This window comes from Photinus pyralis, unplaced genomic scaffold (genome assembly GCF_008802855.1).
Source record: "Photinus pyralis isolate 1611_PpyrPB1 unplaced genomic scaffold, Ppyr1.3 Ppyr1.4_LG7, whole genome shotgun sequence".
NCBI lineage: Eukaryota > Metazoa > Arthropoda > Insecta > Coleoptera > Lampyridae > Photinus > Photinus pyralis.
In genome coordinates, this window is record NW_022170738.1 from 882,702 (window position 1) to 899,511 (window position 16,810).

At 37.8% G+C, this 16,810-nt stretch overlaps 1 protein-coding gene across 1 annotated transcript; it reads left to right on the plus strand.

Moving 5' to 3' along the window:
- Positions 1-1,659: 1,659 nt before the first annotated feature.
- LOC116175439 (double-stranded RNA-specific editase Adar) lies at positions 1,660-13,618 on the plus strand (the record flags this gene model as incomplete). The annotated part of the gene is made up of 7 exons (XM_031493566.1): positions 1,660-2,245; positions 2,297-2,447; positions 10,780-11,042; positions 11,099-11,358; positions 12,103-12,254; positions 12,327-12,639; positions 13,033-13,618. Coding segments are annotated over 7 exons (1,830 nt in total), but the record flags the coding sequence as incomplete, so codon positions are not given.
- Between the last annotated feature and the right edge of the window lie 3,192 nt (positions 13,619-16,810).

Consider the following 16,810-nt stretch of genomic DNA (forward strand, 5'->3'; position numbering starts at 1 on the left):
CAGCGTATTGGCATTCTATACTATTATTCAGAGCAGCTCTGGTCTGATTCGCAGTATACTTTGGCTTCACGTTATGCGCAATTTGATAATACATTATATACTGCGATTCAGAGCGCCGATATGGTTTAGTGCTCGGTGTCGTGTTTGTTTTATTACTAAAATCAGCTAAGCACTTGTCGCACCAAACACTGTTAATATCTTCACCCGTTTTTTTAAATTTCGCTTTAAATCCATGTTCTACTAGTTCCAAATATACGATCATTGAAAACTTATTCTCGTGGCACATTTCAACCAATGCCTCTTTATAGATCATTTTAGTGCAGTTTGAGAACCTTGATTACACACAAACAACAAAAAATATGCTTTTTTCTTGCAAAGGGAACACTTTTTGTAAGTGTATGATGTGTTTTATAGAAACCCATTATATACAGTGTTTCAGAACTCTAAACCATATCGGTGCTCTGAATCGCAGTATATAATGTATTATCAAATTGCGCATAATGTGAAGCCATAGTATACTGCGAATCAGGCCAGAGCTGCTCTGAATAATAGTACAGAATGCCAATACGCGTCCGGGCATTCGTTGGGACGCTACTAGTTCTTGATCTTAAGAGCTATTGTTCTACTTTTTTCGCTATTTGGTTCGTTATGGTGTTGAGGCTTGCACCAAGGAAGGAATTTTGTCTGCGTTTATTGCTAAAAAAGTTATTGTAAAAAAACCAAAAAGCCATTTTTTACATGTTCCAGAATTTTACACTTTTGCCGTTTGTAGGATCGTTCATAATTTTGTATTGCTGTATGTCGTCCGTCTGTTGGTCTGTCCGTCTGTTCCTTTGTGTGTCTGTCCGTGTGAACGATAACTTTGTTTAGAAATGTCCGATCGCTTTGACATCTCCGTTAGTTATGAACTGAATTGCATGAAATTCAATATGGGCTTAGATTTAGCCATATAATACGCAATGCCAAAAGTTGGGTCGAATCGATTCAAAATTCACAGTGCCCTTTTCGCATCTCGACTATTTATAAACCGAATTGCAAACTTTTTTATTTATAAAAGTATTTAAATGAAATTTGATACATAAGCACTTGGAATAAAGGAAAATCTAACGCCAGTTTCAAAATTTGCTTTTGTGCATGCGCAGTGCCAACTTTTTTATCTATGGAACCATTTAAATGAAATTTGATCAATAGGTGCTTGCATGGTACAATAAGACAAGGTATGCCTATGCGTGACGTCATTGGGATAACTGGGCTCTGGGTGCTTGGAACAAAGGAAAATCTAACGTTAGTTTCAAAATTTAGGTTTGCGCATGCGCAGTGTCAACTGTCTTATTTATGAAAGCATTGAAATGAAATTCTTCTTATAAACTGAAATTGAAGTAGGACGTCAAAAATTGATTGCACCTATGCAACGCTATCTTTCATATTTGTGGCCCGATGTTATACGATTTTAATAGAAGCTGCATCTTACAATAATGGGAAATGAATGCAAGTGGAAATGTGCTTTTTGTAAATAGTTTACGATTCCTTTTTTAACTTGTTGTTCTTTTTTTGTAGAACTTGTGAATTTGTCATAGCAAAACAGGATTAAAGTGGACTTCAGTAATAAGATTTTGCATAAATACTATAAATGTCGCCCAGAATTAACGTCTCTGTTCTCATTTCTTCCATGTGTTTTCACTAACGTTTTACGTTTTAATTACAGACACGGCAAATATAATACCTATATCAAAGAAATTGAAAAGTGAACTAAATTACAGCAGTCCGCAGAATAACCCCGTGTCTACCCTGAACCAACTGAAACCAGGCCTTACATATGAGACTGTTGAACAGATTGGTCCTGCGCATTCGCCTATCTTTCGTATTGCGGTGACCGTTAATGGACGTACATATTTAGGAAGCGGAAGCAGTAAAAAGTTAGCGAAAAATAAAGCTGCCGAGCAGGCGTTACAATCTTTTATACAATTTCCAAACAATGTCAACCACTTCCCATCTGCAAATGTTACCAATGTTGACTTCACTAGGGATCATTTTGAACAAAAGAAAGTTGTTAAAGAACCTGTAAAGGAGTTATCACCCACGCAACCAAATCTAGTGAATAATACTGGACAACCAAAAAGCTCTGTTATGGTTCTAAATATGTTATACCCACATGTGAAATACGAGTGTGTAGAAAATGGAAATGACGCAAGTTCACGTTTTAAGGTGATCGTTACTATAGGAGAAGATTTGTTCACTGGGACAGGTACGTGGACCGATTTTTTAATTTGGTTATTTATCGTCGTTACCAATTTAGGTCCCAATAAGAAAGCTGCCAAGAATGCTGCCACGACTATTGCTCTATCGAAATTGTTGGGTGACACTGGAGCTGTGTTGGGTACAACGTCTCCATATCGGAAACAAAGTGTAACATCTGAACAACAGCATCTTGCAGATTGCATTTCTAGGTAAAGTGTTTTTACATAAGAGAAAAAAAAAGGTCAAATTGTCATCCATGTTCTATACTTCTAGTTCTATAACATTTATTACATTAATGGAAGGAAGCATTGTTGTTGTATTCCACAACTTGAATTGCTTATGTTGCTGGCATCCAAAAATTTGTATTTTGAAAGCGTCAAGTATCCTCACCTGGAGTAATTACCGTTACATCACTTACTTATCACCCTCTAAATTGAGTATTTGAGATCTGCTCGGTAACTCAGTAACGCACTGTACGTTTTTGTATGGGAGTAAAATCATCTGATCCGTCACGCTCGGATAATGCCGTGAGAAAGATTAAATGCGAGGTTAATGTAACAGTTTTTCGCAATCGCTTATCGCACAAATTCCAGTTAAAACAAGTGAAAAGTTCAATTTACCTTTTATCCAAGTATGGAGTTTTTTTGCAACACCGCCCGTGTTACAAGTATCATCGATAAGTCGCCAGTAATAATTTCCCTGCAAAATCACACATGCGCAATAGACAACTTCTTTTTTGTGGAACAATTTGATCGAAAGGTTTAGGGTAGGTTCCGCTAATAAAAGCAAACAAAATGGACTTGCCAAAAAGCGTACCGCGCATGCGTTATTTGTGGATCAATTTGATCAAAATGTTATGTTCTTCATTTTAATTAAAAGTTAACTGTTAATCTTTATAGCTACGTGAAAGATTTAATCAACTAGTTATGTGTTCTGGTTAGTGAAATTGAACCACCAATCTTCACCAATACACGGAATGAAAATGTTCGCACTCAAGTAGTACTCTTTTAAAGTTCAACCTCGTCTGCCAGGCGGCCCTTGACTTTTAACCGTTAAATTTTCATCAATACGAGGAATTAACAATTTCCTGCACACAAAGTGGCCCTCGCCTGCTCTTATAACTTCACCGAAAATGTAATTTTCGCACAAAAATTAATCCACAATGGTTCGCGAAAAACAATGTATAGTAAATCTTCGACAGAAAGAAACCCAGCCACAGTGTATGCAGTCGCTCGCAAATTCGTCTTCGAATCTAATTTTTAATGCAACCAAACAGGTATGTTCGGGCTCTCGAAGTCGAGCAAGAATCTTTCTTTCTCCCGCCTCCTTCACTATTTTAACCTCGTTCGGTAAAAATGCGGCAACGGGCCCTATTTCCTGAACGAAACAATGTCAGGGGCTCGACTTTCCGCACAACGGACGAAAATGATACCTCCTAAGCAATTGCGGCAACCGTGCTCGCTTACTGCAATACATTTCTTGATATGGCTCGTTATCGCCAGACATATCTTTGTTCAAGTTCACTATAGAGTGGTACATGTGCTTACCAAAATATAAATTCGAGAAATTACTTTTCTACTTCAAAAGCGACTACCGGGACAGTGTTCACAGAAATCTAGACGGTTATTCATTCAATTTATTCTTAGTTTGGCATAAACATTTAAACCTATTACATAGTTTCTTATTATATTGTAATATTATTACCTACAGTTACTAACATTTATAAGTGAATATTGCTAACTCATTTTGCTAGAATTATTATGTTGATAGTTTGCGGATGACAAATAAGTGTTAAATAATGCAGGAGTTCGCTCCCATAAAAGTTACTAATCCGCTTTGACAGTTTTCATTTATATATGGCAATAGTTGTTAACCCTTTTCACCAAGAAAATTAATTGAGCAACTAATAAAACATCAATTTTAAACACACATGCTACATACGCTTCACTGTGTGCCCTTTCTATGTTTGGAGCATTCCAACCCTATCTTATCCCACAATTAAACATAACTTGAGGATGGAAGGAGGGAGTATATTTTCTTACTATGTTTGACTAAAATTCTGCCATCATGGGTTTCGATTTGTTCAGAGGGCACAGAATGCGATGAGCCATCTCCATATCCGTCAGATGTTTTTATATGACTCATACGTTCCCACTGTACAATAGTCATGTACAAGCGTTGTTGTATGGTTTTTTACATGATCGCGTCAGACGTCAGACACTGAGTTAGTCCCATGATGGTATCTTTCACATGAAAACATGTTAACTGCTAGTTTTATTTGACTTTGTGTTCATCTAATGTAAAATGTACAGCTGACACACGGAGAAACAACGTTTCAGGTCGCGCAAGTGACGTCACGCGGTCGGCAATGATCGCGTACTTTAATAGCTTATTAAATACCCGCTTTAGTGTAAATGGTTTATTGCTCTTTTAACTAATTATGCAAAATTCACGTTAGTTTGACAACACTAACAACTGTTTACTAATGTATCTATGATTCAGCTACTCAATACACAACACTCCTCCCCTTCTAGTAGACACCACGAAATCTCGAAAACGACAGGGCATTCCGGCGTTCCTTTGTGGTCTTTGCATACCGGTTGTTACTGTCATATTTTCTTTTGTATCTCCTAATGCGGTCTCTACTGGTTCCTCCTCCTGAAGTCTGTTGTCATCAGTACGTAGATTGTCCGTTATGACTTCATCGGTCTCTGATGGTCCATTCATAACGTTTCTACGTAGATGGTCTACATGTCGCTTCTGTGTTTTTCCAATTTCATCCACCGTTTCGTAAGTCACTGGACCCAACTGCCTCACTATCTTCTCAGGTTGCCATCTTGAACCTTCCCCTCCACCGAATTTTCGGGCCATCACAGATGCTGACTGTTCAAACACTCTGGTACTTTTAGATCCAGCTTCCATCATCTTCTCCTGCGTTTCTCGCACTTTTTTTGTAAAACTAGGCCGAAGCAGGTCAAGACAAGTGCGTATTTTTCTTTTGAACATTAATTCAGACGGTGATGCTCCTGTTGTGGTTGTAGGCGTAATATGTTGGGTTATCAAAAATCGAGCGATTTTTACTTCCCAATCTCCCGTGCTCAGTTTCTTTAAAGTTCTTTTGGTTTCTTGTACCATTCTTTCCGCTTGGCCATATGACGCTGGGTGGTATGGTGAAACTCGAGTATGTCGGATTCCATTCTTTTTAGCCCAACATTCGAACTCTTCTGACGTAAACGAACTTCCATTGTCACTTACAATTACCTCTGGAATTCCATGAGTTGCGAAAATTCCACGTAATGCTTGAATGGTGCATTTAGATGATGTAGACGGAACTCTTTTTACCTCTAACCATTTACTATAAGAGTCAACAATAATTAAAAATTGTTGTCCACAAAATGGTCCTGCGTGGTCTATATGTATTCGACTCCAAGGAATCTCACTCCATTCCCATGGGTGTATAGCTGCTTTAGCAGGCATCTTCATTTGTAATTGGCACTCTTGGCATTGTCTTACAGCACTTTCAATGGCTTGATCTATTGACGGCCACCAAACATAGGATCTTGCCAGTGCCTTCATTCTTACTACTCCTATGTGTGCCCCATGAAGAACTCTCAGCACTCGTTCCTGGATTTTCGGCGGAATCACTACTCTCGTACCCCATAGTATGCAATTCTTGTAAATTGATAACTCATTCTTTCTAACCTTGAAAGGACGTACTTCATCTTCCGCTAATCCCTCTTCCAACTTATTCGGCCAGCCCAATTGTATAAACTCCCGAATCCTGCTATGAACTGGATCGCTTCCTGTTAATTCTGCAACTTTCTCGTCGTTTAAAGGTATTTCGGGCATATTCTCCATCATGAGTACGTCGCCAATATGTTCTACGCCGCCGAGATCAACTTCTGTAGACAATGGTATGCGGCTCAGAGCATCCGCGTGACTTATGTCTTTACCTGGCCTATGTATTAGCGAATAATTATAATTACTAAGAAATAATGCCCAGCGCACTAATCTCGGAGATGACATCTGTGGAACCTGAATGTTCTCGCTCAATATTCCTAGAAGCGGCTTGTGGTCCGTAATGATGTCAAATTTCCGTCCATAGCAATAATTATGAAACTTTTTAACTCCCGCAATTATTGCCAGAGCTTCCTTGTCCAATTGGCTGTACCTGCGCTCTGTCTGGTTTAATGTTTTTGAATGAAACGCGATGGGAGCTTCCCTACCATCTTCTTCCACATGACTCAGTACTACTCCAATTGCCCAAGGAGAAGCATCGCACGAAAGTCTTAAAGTTTTCTTTGGGTCATAGTGAACCAGCAATTGTTCCGACGAGAGCAACTCCTTGACCTTTTCAAATGCTTGTTGGTGTCTTCTTGTCCACTTCCACGGAACGTTCTTGTCCAGAAGTCGATGCAAGCATTCAGCAACATTCGCTTTATTTTTTAGGAATCCGTGGTAGAAATTTAACAATCCCAGAAATGATTGTAATTCCCGTTTGCAAGATGGTATAGGCGCATTTTTAATATCTTGAACTTTGTCAACCGTAGGACGTACTCCCTTTGCGTTGATGAAAAACCCCAAAAATTCAATGCCCGTAGTCCTAAAAACACATTTAGATTTCTTTAGTTTCAGTCCATCTTCTGCAAATCGGCGTAAAATTTCTTCGATCCTTTCACACAGTTCCTCATCGTTTTCCGCGGCAACCAAAATGTCATCGAAGTATGGAAAACATCCCGGAATTTCTGCCAAACGATTGTTAATGAAACGTTGAAAGATCTGCGGTGCCACCTTGATTCCGAAACAGAGTCTGTGGACCGTATAGGTACCTCTCTGAGTGATTATGGTCTGTAACTTTGCTGAATCCTCATCCACCTTTAATTGTTGATATGCCTGAGCCATATCCAATTTTGCGAATACCTTAGCTCCATTCAACGCAGTTAAGATTTCTTGAGTAGACGTCATCGGGTATGGATCATCCTGAAGAGCCCGATTAAGTGTACATTTATAGTCGGCACAAATCCTAATAGTTCCATGTCCCTTTACTACCGGCACTATCGGTGTCGTCCATGTAGGGTTATCACACGGTTTCAAAATCCCCTGTCCTATTAGTCTTTCAATTTCCTCATCAATTTTGGGCCGTAGTGCAAAAGCCACATTACGCGCCTTTAAACGAATGGGTCGTATTGAAGGATCTACTTGGAGTTTTACCGGTAGCCCTCGAAAAGTACCGAGACTGTTATTGACCACCTCACTATACTTTTGTAAAACCTTCTCTAGTTTAATGTCCACCATCGATACAGAGTTCATTGACAGTCTGATACCTAACTCTGCGAACCAATTTCGTCCTAATAAACTAATGTTATCGCCCTTCGTCACTACTAATGGCAAATTCTTAACATGTTTATTAAATACTACGCGCACCAAGCATTCGCCCAGAATCCCAATGTCCTTCTTTTGCCAGTCCCGTAAAGTTAATTTAGTATCCTTTAATCGCGGTTTGTTATGGGGGAATAGTTTTTCAAAACATGATTGTGCCATCACTGTAAAACTAGCACCCGAATCTACTTCAAATTCACATTCCCTGTCATTAACAGATAAGAAAACCCGATATGGCACTTCACCTCGACCGATATTGTGAAGTCCTGGAACAGTATCGTCGTCGGATACATCGCTGTCAGTACTAACATTTGATTTTACTAAATATTGTCCGCTCTTATTTGCTTTCTTGATTTTACCTACCCTTTTATTTCCGCTTGTTTCGTTATCTTTAGCACGATTCTTCTTCATCAAGCAAGCACGCTCTAAATGCCCCTTCTTTGAACAGAATCTGCACTCAGCATCCTTCCAACGACACGTCAATGGGTCATGATTAGCTATGCACCTCCAACATTTTGTGGTATTCAACTCCTTAGAATGTTCCATTTTGTTAATAGTAGCACTATCTGGAGCTCTTCGCAATTCCACTAGCTGGCAGGCTGCATTTTCGGCCGCTATCGCTTTATCAAATGCCATTTGAAACGTCAATTTTGCTTCCGTCAATAAGCGTCGCTGAAGCGATTCATCTCGCGCACCACACACGATACGGTCTCGAATTTGGTTTTCAAGATCATTGCCATAATTGCACAAACCACCAATTTTGCGAAGTTCGGCAACCCACGCGGAAATTGATTCAGCCTCTTTTTGATGCCTTCGATTAAATAAAAACCTCTGTACGATTTCCGATTGTTTAGGATTAAAATGGGTAGTCAACAAATCAATAATGCGGTCGAAAGTAGTGTCGGCCAATTCATTTGGTATGCACAAACTTCGCGCTATCTGAAAAGTTTGGTCACCACAAATGCTTAAAAAAACCGCACGCTTCTTATTCGCATCCGTTATTCCATTTGCTTCCAAATAAAAATTGACCCGTTGTATGTACACAGTCCATGTTTCCGGCGCTGCTACATTAAATTGTTCAATACTTCCCAAGCCTAAGGAAGCCATTGGTGTTTGATCCTCGTCGCCAATATTAAATACCCGCTTTAGTGTAAATGGTTTATTGCTCTTTTAACTAATTATGCAAAATTCACGTTAGTTTGACAACACTAACAACTGTTTACTAATGTATCTATGATTCAGCGACTCAATACACAACATAGCTTCAGATTACTTACCAGCGGCGGCGTAAATTATAAAAAAAAACGAAAATATTTGTACTTATGTTATTTTCCATTAATATAATAAGTTATATACGTACACATTTTTATATTTCTAAGATAGGCGTACACATTTTAACTAAGTAAGATTAATTAATCTCTAAATTCCTCGTGTCAGCTGTTATCGTCCCCTACGTTTATTATAATGTATGTCTAGAACTACGCCACTGGAATTTCCTAATTACAGTGCTTAAAATATTTGAAAAAGGACGAGTGCGCATTCGACCATCAAGCGTTCTTGCTCTGTGACAGCGGTATTTCTTACGCAGTGTCCTACGTGAGCGGCTAACGCGACCGGCGCGGTCGACGCTGCAGTCGCTGCGTAAACGGCAAACGCAACCAGAGTGTCCTACATACAAGCACCGAACATAAAGTAGTGCAGGCACATGTTGTTAGGCTGAAGCGGCAAACGCGGAAATATCACATATTTTGACCTGCTGAGCCGCCTCAAAAACGCTTCAGCAGTCGGTGGTTGGTAGGTAATTCATACCAATAAACTATCGTGCTTTGATATAGCCGCGACGACCGCGTGTTGCCGCTCACGTAGGACACTGCGTTATTGGTGATTTTTTAACGGCCCTGTGTTTATAGAACAGGCGCTCACACCTTAAATTTATATTACTTATTTTACTTGGCATTTCCTGCATATACAATTCAAGTTTCTGTGTATCTTTCTCCTCACCCAAAGTACAGAGTGGAGAGACCCAGTACTAATTGCATCGTCTGCAGGTGCGGTTGCACGTTTATTATTAGATCACTGCTTTAAGTCACCATTGGGATCTAGTTCTCAATGTTCCTTGTAACACAAAACATGCAGTAGCTTCTATAATCAATAACCCAGCTCTTCTAATGCAATTCAAAGTTCTTGAGCATGTTATTTTTCGAGTTTATATCGGCCTCTAAACAACAGCTCCGTAACTCTTTTATGTCAAACATAAATTCGCAATATTCTCGTTTTTAGCGCATTTTTCAACGAAGTTGGGTGCGCTATTGCAGTCACTTTCTCTGTCCGTCCGTCTGTTCGAGGCCTTAACTACTCCTACAGTTTTCAAGATATTTAGTTCGTTCTTTTTGCATTTCGGTAGCATATCGCTCTGGCACCTGAGTCAAGGAAAATCTTGACGCTTGAACTGCGCATGCGCAGGCTGCGCAATGTTAACTTTTTTATTTATAAATATATCGCATAAGTAACATGCTAGATATGACGTAGACAAAATAGCCGACAACAACCTCCCCCCACGAAATACTGCATTCTGATTGGTGTGACGCGTTTTCTGGTCCCGAAACACCGGAAGCAAAACAGCCAAAATGTGTCGTCACAAAATGGCCGACTCACGCGCTCCCATTGGCTCACACGTGACCACGTGACCGAAATACTGCATTCTGATTGGTGTGACGTCACTTCCTGGTCTCGTACATACATTGCTCATCTACTCGCATATAGTAAAAATCAGATGTGCGCATGCCAACTTTCTTATTTATGGAGATATTTCTTTGAAATGTTAACCAAAGATGCTTATAGTAAAAGCAAACGTATTGCATATTGTAAATATCAGATTAATAAGCGCGCGCAATATCAATTGCGCAGTAAGTGTTAACTTCCTTATTTATGAAGATATTTCTTTAAAATTTTAACCATATATGCCTCTAGTAGAGAAAATCACAGCGCATATAGCTATGGCCTTTGGGGAAGTATTGATCAATTTATGGAAAATGCGCGGAAGTTACTCACCTTAGGGCGAAAACCTTTTTACTTGTTTCTGCTATCACCTATTCAGACTAAAAAATTGAACTGCTTAGATTAATTCGCAAGTCCAAAAACTGACATTGTGTTTATTTCTAGTTTAATTATGGACAAATTCCACGATGTTATGAAGAATAATAGTTTTCATACCAAAAGAAAAGTCTTAGCTGGAATTGTTATGGGAAAGGGACCAGATCCATCTACCTTAGAAGTAATTGCAGTAACCACAGGTACAAAGTGTGTATCAGGAGAACATATAAGCATAACTGGTGTTTCTTTGAATGATTTACATGCTGAAATACTTGCGCGAAGATGTTTATTACTATATTTATACGATCAGTTAGAGTTGGCGTTCAGCAATGGTAAGCTTGATTAAATATGCTATGTAGGTATTTTTAATTATGTTACTTTTATGCAGAAATCGAAAACAACTCAGTTTTTGAGTTAACATCAGATCAACAAAGATTCCGATTGAAACCAAATATTCAGTTTCACTTGTACATCAATACAGCCCCTTGCGGCGACGCAAGAATATTTTCCCCGCATGAAGACAGTGAGGATGTAGATTCACATCCTATGCGGGCGTCTAGAGGCAAATTGCGAAGCAAAATTGAAGCTGGAGAAGGTACCATTCCATTACCAAAACGTGTAAATCAGACTTGGGATGGCATTTTGCAGGTGTGTATATTAATATTAATAAAGAGTGTTTATAAAAAACTTAAATAAACACATGGTGCAATTCTATTTCAATTACCGCATGTCTGCCAAGAGAAAAAAAAACATGGATTTGTCAACAAAGTCCCTAATATTGCGCAGTTCATGCAAGAAAAATAGCCCTGGTTTTATAAAAATAGCTGGCAAGTCTCTTGCAGCATTTCATCAGCTGACTTTGAACTGCGCATGCCTTTCGCAATTTCTCTTGCATGCAATTGCAAATTTTTATTGCTCCATGTCAAGCAGGATTTATGTACCTATAAACGAAAAAAGTAAATGTCATGAAATATTATCTTCTCTTCTGCAATCGCTATTTCAAATCGAAGCATCTTTAAAACTGTGGAAGCTGCAAAACAAAAAGCATCTCTGTTTGGCTGAATCGGCGCTCAAATTCAAAGATAACTTTCTCTTTTAAGTTCTATAGATGCTTTGTAATAACAGTTAACATTATTTAATTGTACACGCCCAAAGCGAATAAGAGGGATTATTTGGCATAAAGTCGCATACGTTTCACCATGTTTGTTATTTGCTAAGATATTGGAAGATTGAGAAACTTTGTACTAAAAGTAAACATAGGCAGTTATCTGACCTATGTCGATGCAAAATCCAATCTGTTTTGACATTTCCAGGGACAATTTTAAAGTCATTTCAATTGTTATGTTATAAAAATTGTGTGTATTAAATACGCTACTACAACAATTTTTTTAGGGTGAAAGATTGATGACTATGTCATGTTCTGATAAGATAGCTCGATGGAACGTATTAGGCTTACAAGGAGCACTTTTATCTCAATTTATTGAACCTATTTACCTGAGCAGTATTGTTCTTGGAAGTTTATTCAAAGAAATGCATCTGCGTAGGTAAGATATCTAATAGTTATTACTTGCAGTACTAAAAATTCAATTTTGAAATTATAAGTACTTAATTTTCAGAGCACTTTACGGTCGAATTGAAAATACACTTCAAGGTCTTCCGCCTCCATATTTATTGAACAGACCACTCATGCTTTTGACAACATCGCTGGAAGGGAGGCAGCCTTCAAAAGCGCCCAGCTTTGCTGTGAACTGGGTATTAGGATGTGATACCATTGAAATTATAAACACTACGGAAGGAAAACCAGATAATGGGTACTCAAGACTCTGTAAACAAAACTTATTGAACCGTTTTACCAATCTATGTTCAACAGTTGATATAGAGCAACCACATTACTACTCTGAAGCGAAATCATTAGCAAGTAACTACAACGTGAGTACTTTGTATAACTGGTTCAGTTAATGTGATAGAATGAACAAGATTGTTGTCTGTCTGAAAAAATGTAGTTTTAATCAATGATCTTTTAATTATTTAAAACCAGCATGCCTAAGTAAAGATCTTTGTTGACGATAGGTTTGCTGTGAAAACGCATACGATTTGTTAAAGTTGTATGGAAGCTCTTTGTGTTTTTGCCTCAGTTCTGTTCAGACAGAACAGCAATAGGTACATTGGCTAACAATACCAGTTTAGTCGTTTGGAATTTTCAATAATGTTTCATACCTAAGGGGTAAAACTAGTTATTTTAGTCCTATGCATTACAAATCTAATTTTCTTTCTGATTTTGTGTTGTACATCTTTAATAATTTAATTTGAATTTTTTTCAAGGTTGCAAAAGCTCGACTGTTTGAGGCGTTTAGTAAAGCTGGAGCAGGAGATTGGGTGAAGAAACCCATTGAACAGGACGAATTTGAACTAAAGGCTCAAATGTAAATACTCGATTACTTTTAAGAAAAAATTTTTCCAAGCAACCGTTGTAGATTTTAGTTTTATTCCATAATGAGAATAAATTACGTTTCTGGACATTTGTTTTAAAATTAAATATACATATTGTAATGTCGTTCTACTATGTTTTGTTTTAAAAACATAACTGGAAGTGAAATGAGTATCCAAATTTTTTATATTGAATTTTGTAGACATGACATAATACACATAATTAGTACAGTTCTCACTTGTAAATTGGATTTGTGTAGAAATGCAACACTAAATTAGGTTACATATAAAGACTCATGCCCACATATCATAAGCAAGTGGAAAAACCTCTGTTGTGTCATGCCTGTATCAATTCAAGAATATCAGTATTTTTTAGTTACATGACTATTTCCTTGTAGACCTGTAAATATGTAGACTATTTGTTTCATTTCACAAATTTGTGGTTTTATGTAACTACATCGAATTAAACTTATTTAAACAATTTCGAAATTATTAAATTGGGAGTAAACCTTTAAGGACACGGAAGCGCAAGAACTCAAAGCTCAATTCTTGATAGATGGTGTTGAATATGTTGTATAAATTAAATATTGCAGCGCAGCTCTTTGGTAGAAAGCGCTACTAGCACGAGTATACGCGCACAACCTAGTTTACAGAATTTGTGTTTTCCTATATCTCTACCTCGATTCATTACTTTTACGACAGCGACATTACAAGATCGACAATTTCGTGTTAGAGTAGGTAGTACGCTTTCTACATCCAGAACGTTAGAAAATGGAATACCGCAAGCGCAAGGTTCTACCTTAAGTGTGGTATTATTTGCTATTGCAATCAACTCCATTACTGCCTCCATTTCTGACGATGTAAACACATATCTGTACGTCGATGACCTAACTCTTTTGTATTCAGGACCGAGTATGGGGGAAATTAATAGAAAAATGCAACAGGATTGACAGTGTCGTATTAAACTCACATAAATGTGGCTTTAAATTATCAGTCGATAAATCTTACTGTATGCACTTTTGTCGATTAAGAAAACCACATGACGGCCCAATGCTCCTCTTACAGGACAGGTATATTGAGTGCAAACCAACTGGTACATTTCTTGGTGTGCTGCTGGACTCTGCACTAACCTGGAAGATGCATATCGATAATTTAATTACACGTTTTAAGACAGCCCTTAATATTTTCAGAGTGCTAGCCAACCCCAAATGGGGTGCTGAAACAGAAATTTTGTTACGAATGTACAAAGCACTCATAAGATAAATTATGGTTGTGAAGCATACTCTTCTGCTTCAAAAAGCACTCTAGCGTGTACCAGAGCTTAGGGTGGGTGAGTAAAACCACAATGCCAAAAAACCCAAAACTGATTTTATTGCCGGCCGTGAACAAGAAAACTAAAATAACATTGCATAAACAAAAAAATCTCTCTACAAACCTAACAGCCCCTTACCTAAAACCAGGCAGCGCGTTACCAAAATTAAAAATTTTGTCCCAGCCGCAACCCACAGGATTTAAGTAGTCTTAACCGCGACGCAACAACAACTCAAAATGAGCTCTCTCATAACCAAACCAAACACGCATGTCACCTGAACATCAAACCTTATCAACATTAGTCCACGGGCGTAATTTTAAAGCTTACAAGTGGCGTTCATTCTCAAACGAATAACTAAAATAACTATTAATTCTAACGTGCAAATTAATATCCTGTACAAGCGCGGTTGGACTCAATACAGGACAGTGCTATTCGGTATTGTCTAGGTGCATTTTATACCAGTCCTAGTGTTAGCTTAGCCTGCGAATCTGGAATTCTACCTCTAAGCCTGCACCGACAATACAGAATTTTAAGTTATGCATGTAGAATAAAAGCACAACCAAATCATATTATGAACTATGATATCATGTTCAGTAACGTAAGACCACTAAATGACTGGAGAAGATTACATAAACCCATTTGGTGAAATATTCAACACATCCTTGAATTAATAAATGCTTCCTTACCACACATGTTACCTTAAAGCCACTTGAGGTTTCTCCCTGGAAAGTGCCTGATATTAACATCAGAATAGATTTAACAGTCTATGGCAAGGAAGAAACTCATCCATCTCTTTATCTTCGAGAATTTAACAAAATTGTCAACTCTTATCAAGATTATATGTTTCTCTACACCGATGGCTCAAAAACAAATATGGGTACTGGATCTGCCTTTTCTACTGATGACGCTGAGTATGAGTGGTCAATGGGAATCTACGCATCTATATACACAGCTGAACTGTATGCAATTTGGCAAGCTCTCCGATATTGCGAATTGTATACAGATAAAAATAAATTTGTTGTTATAAGCGATTCATTGAGTTCTCTAGTCAGTTTGAAAAATCCATATTCAAAACATCCATTAGTGCAGATGATACTGTCAACACTGAAACATCTTGCAAACCTTGATAACCTTGTTACATTCCTATGGGTCCCTAGTCATGTAGGTATAAGCGGCAATGAAAAAGCTGATCGAGTTGCACATCGAGCAGCTATAGAAGCGGGAAATGAGACAACAGATAAGGTTTGGATCTCTAGTTCTAGCGACATTAACAAATATCTGAAAAAGAAAATAAATGTATCATGGCAACAGTACAATACTCACTTAAATAGAGTTTAAATGACAATTAATGGGTGGAGAGCACCACTATCACTTCCTAGAAAGGACATGACCGTTCTACATCGGTTAAGAATAGGACATACAGCAATAACACACAAGCATTTATTAACAAAAGACTCACCCCCAGTGTGTGCCAACTGTACGGTACCTACCACTGTTGAACATATTGTCTGTATATGTCCACTATATGCACCTTTACATCAAATGTACTCGATCTTTGGTAACTTACCTGATAATATAAGAAACAAAGAAAACATAAGTAATGTTCTACAGTACCTAAAGGCTGCGAATCTCCTTGAGAAACTGTAATAATGAACTAGGTGGCGCCAAAGACCTCAGCAGTTAACGCGCCGTAATTCATATTAAAAAAAAAAACATTTTGCGGTTATGAATCATAATAACTCTTGTTTACTTGATCACCGTAAAATGAAGTGTTCCAACAAAACTGAAATTACCAACCATTTGAAACTAGTTTCCAACCTCACATGCACAGTAGAAGCAGTTTTCAAACTATCACAGTATGTATGTATTATAGGACTAAACCTATGTGGTACAATAAACGAATGAATTTGATTTCAATCACAATCAGCCATGGAATTATTGTCGGAGGTAAATACACAAGAGCTTGATTTTTAATCCGATTATTTTTACACGAAAGTTTTGTTGCAAGGGAAAAAACTCGAGACCAAAAGCATGATAAAATCGCGACAGCTTTAACTGGAGCGGTTTTATCTCATGCTTTTGATAGAGAATTTTTTCCAGAAGGCAACAAAATTTGAGTGTATGAAAAATAAAAGTATCCCGATTTAAAACCAAGATCGACTGTATTTTAGTGAGATTTATAAAAGACAGTATTTAGATTTCACAACCACTATTATTTTACGCATTCATACACGCATTTTTATTGCCGATAAAAAGCTACCTATCAATTAATCACCTAAAAAAATCATCTGATTGGTTAGAATTTGAAACACTCACCAAGCTGGTTGGTCATATATTAATGGAGTGTATTAATCATAAGAA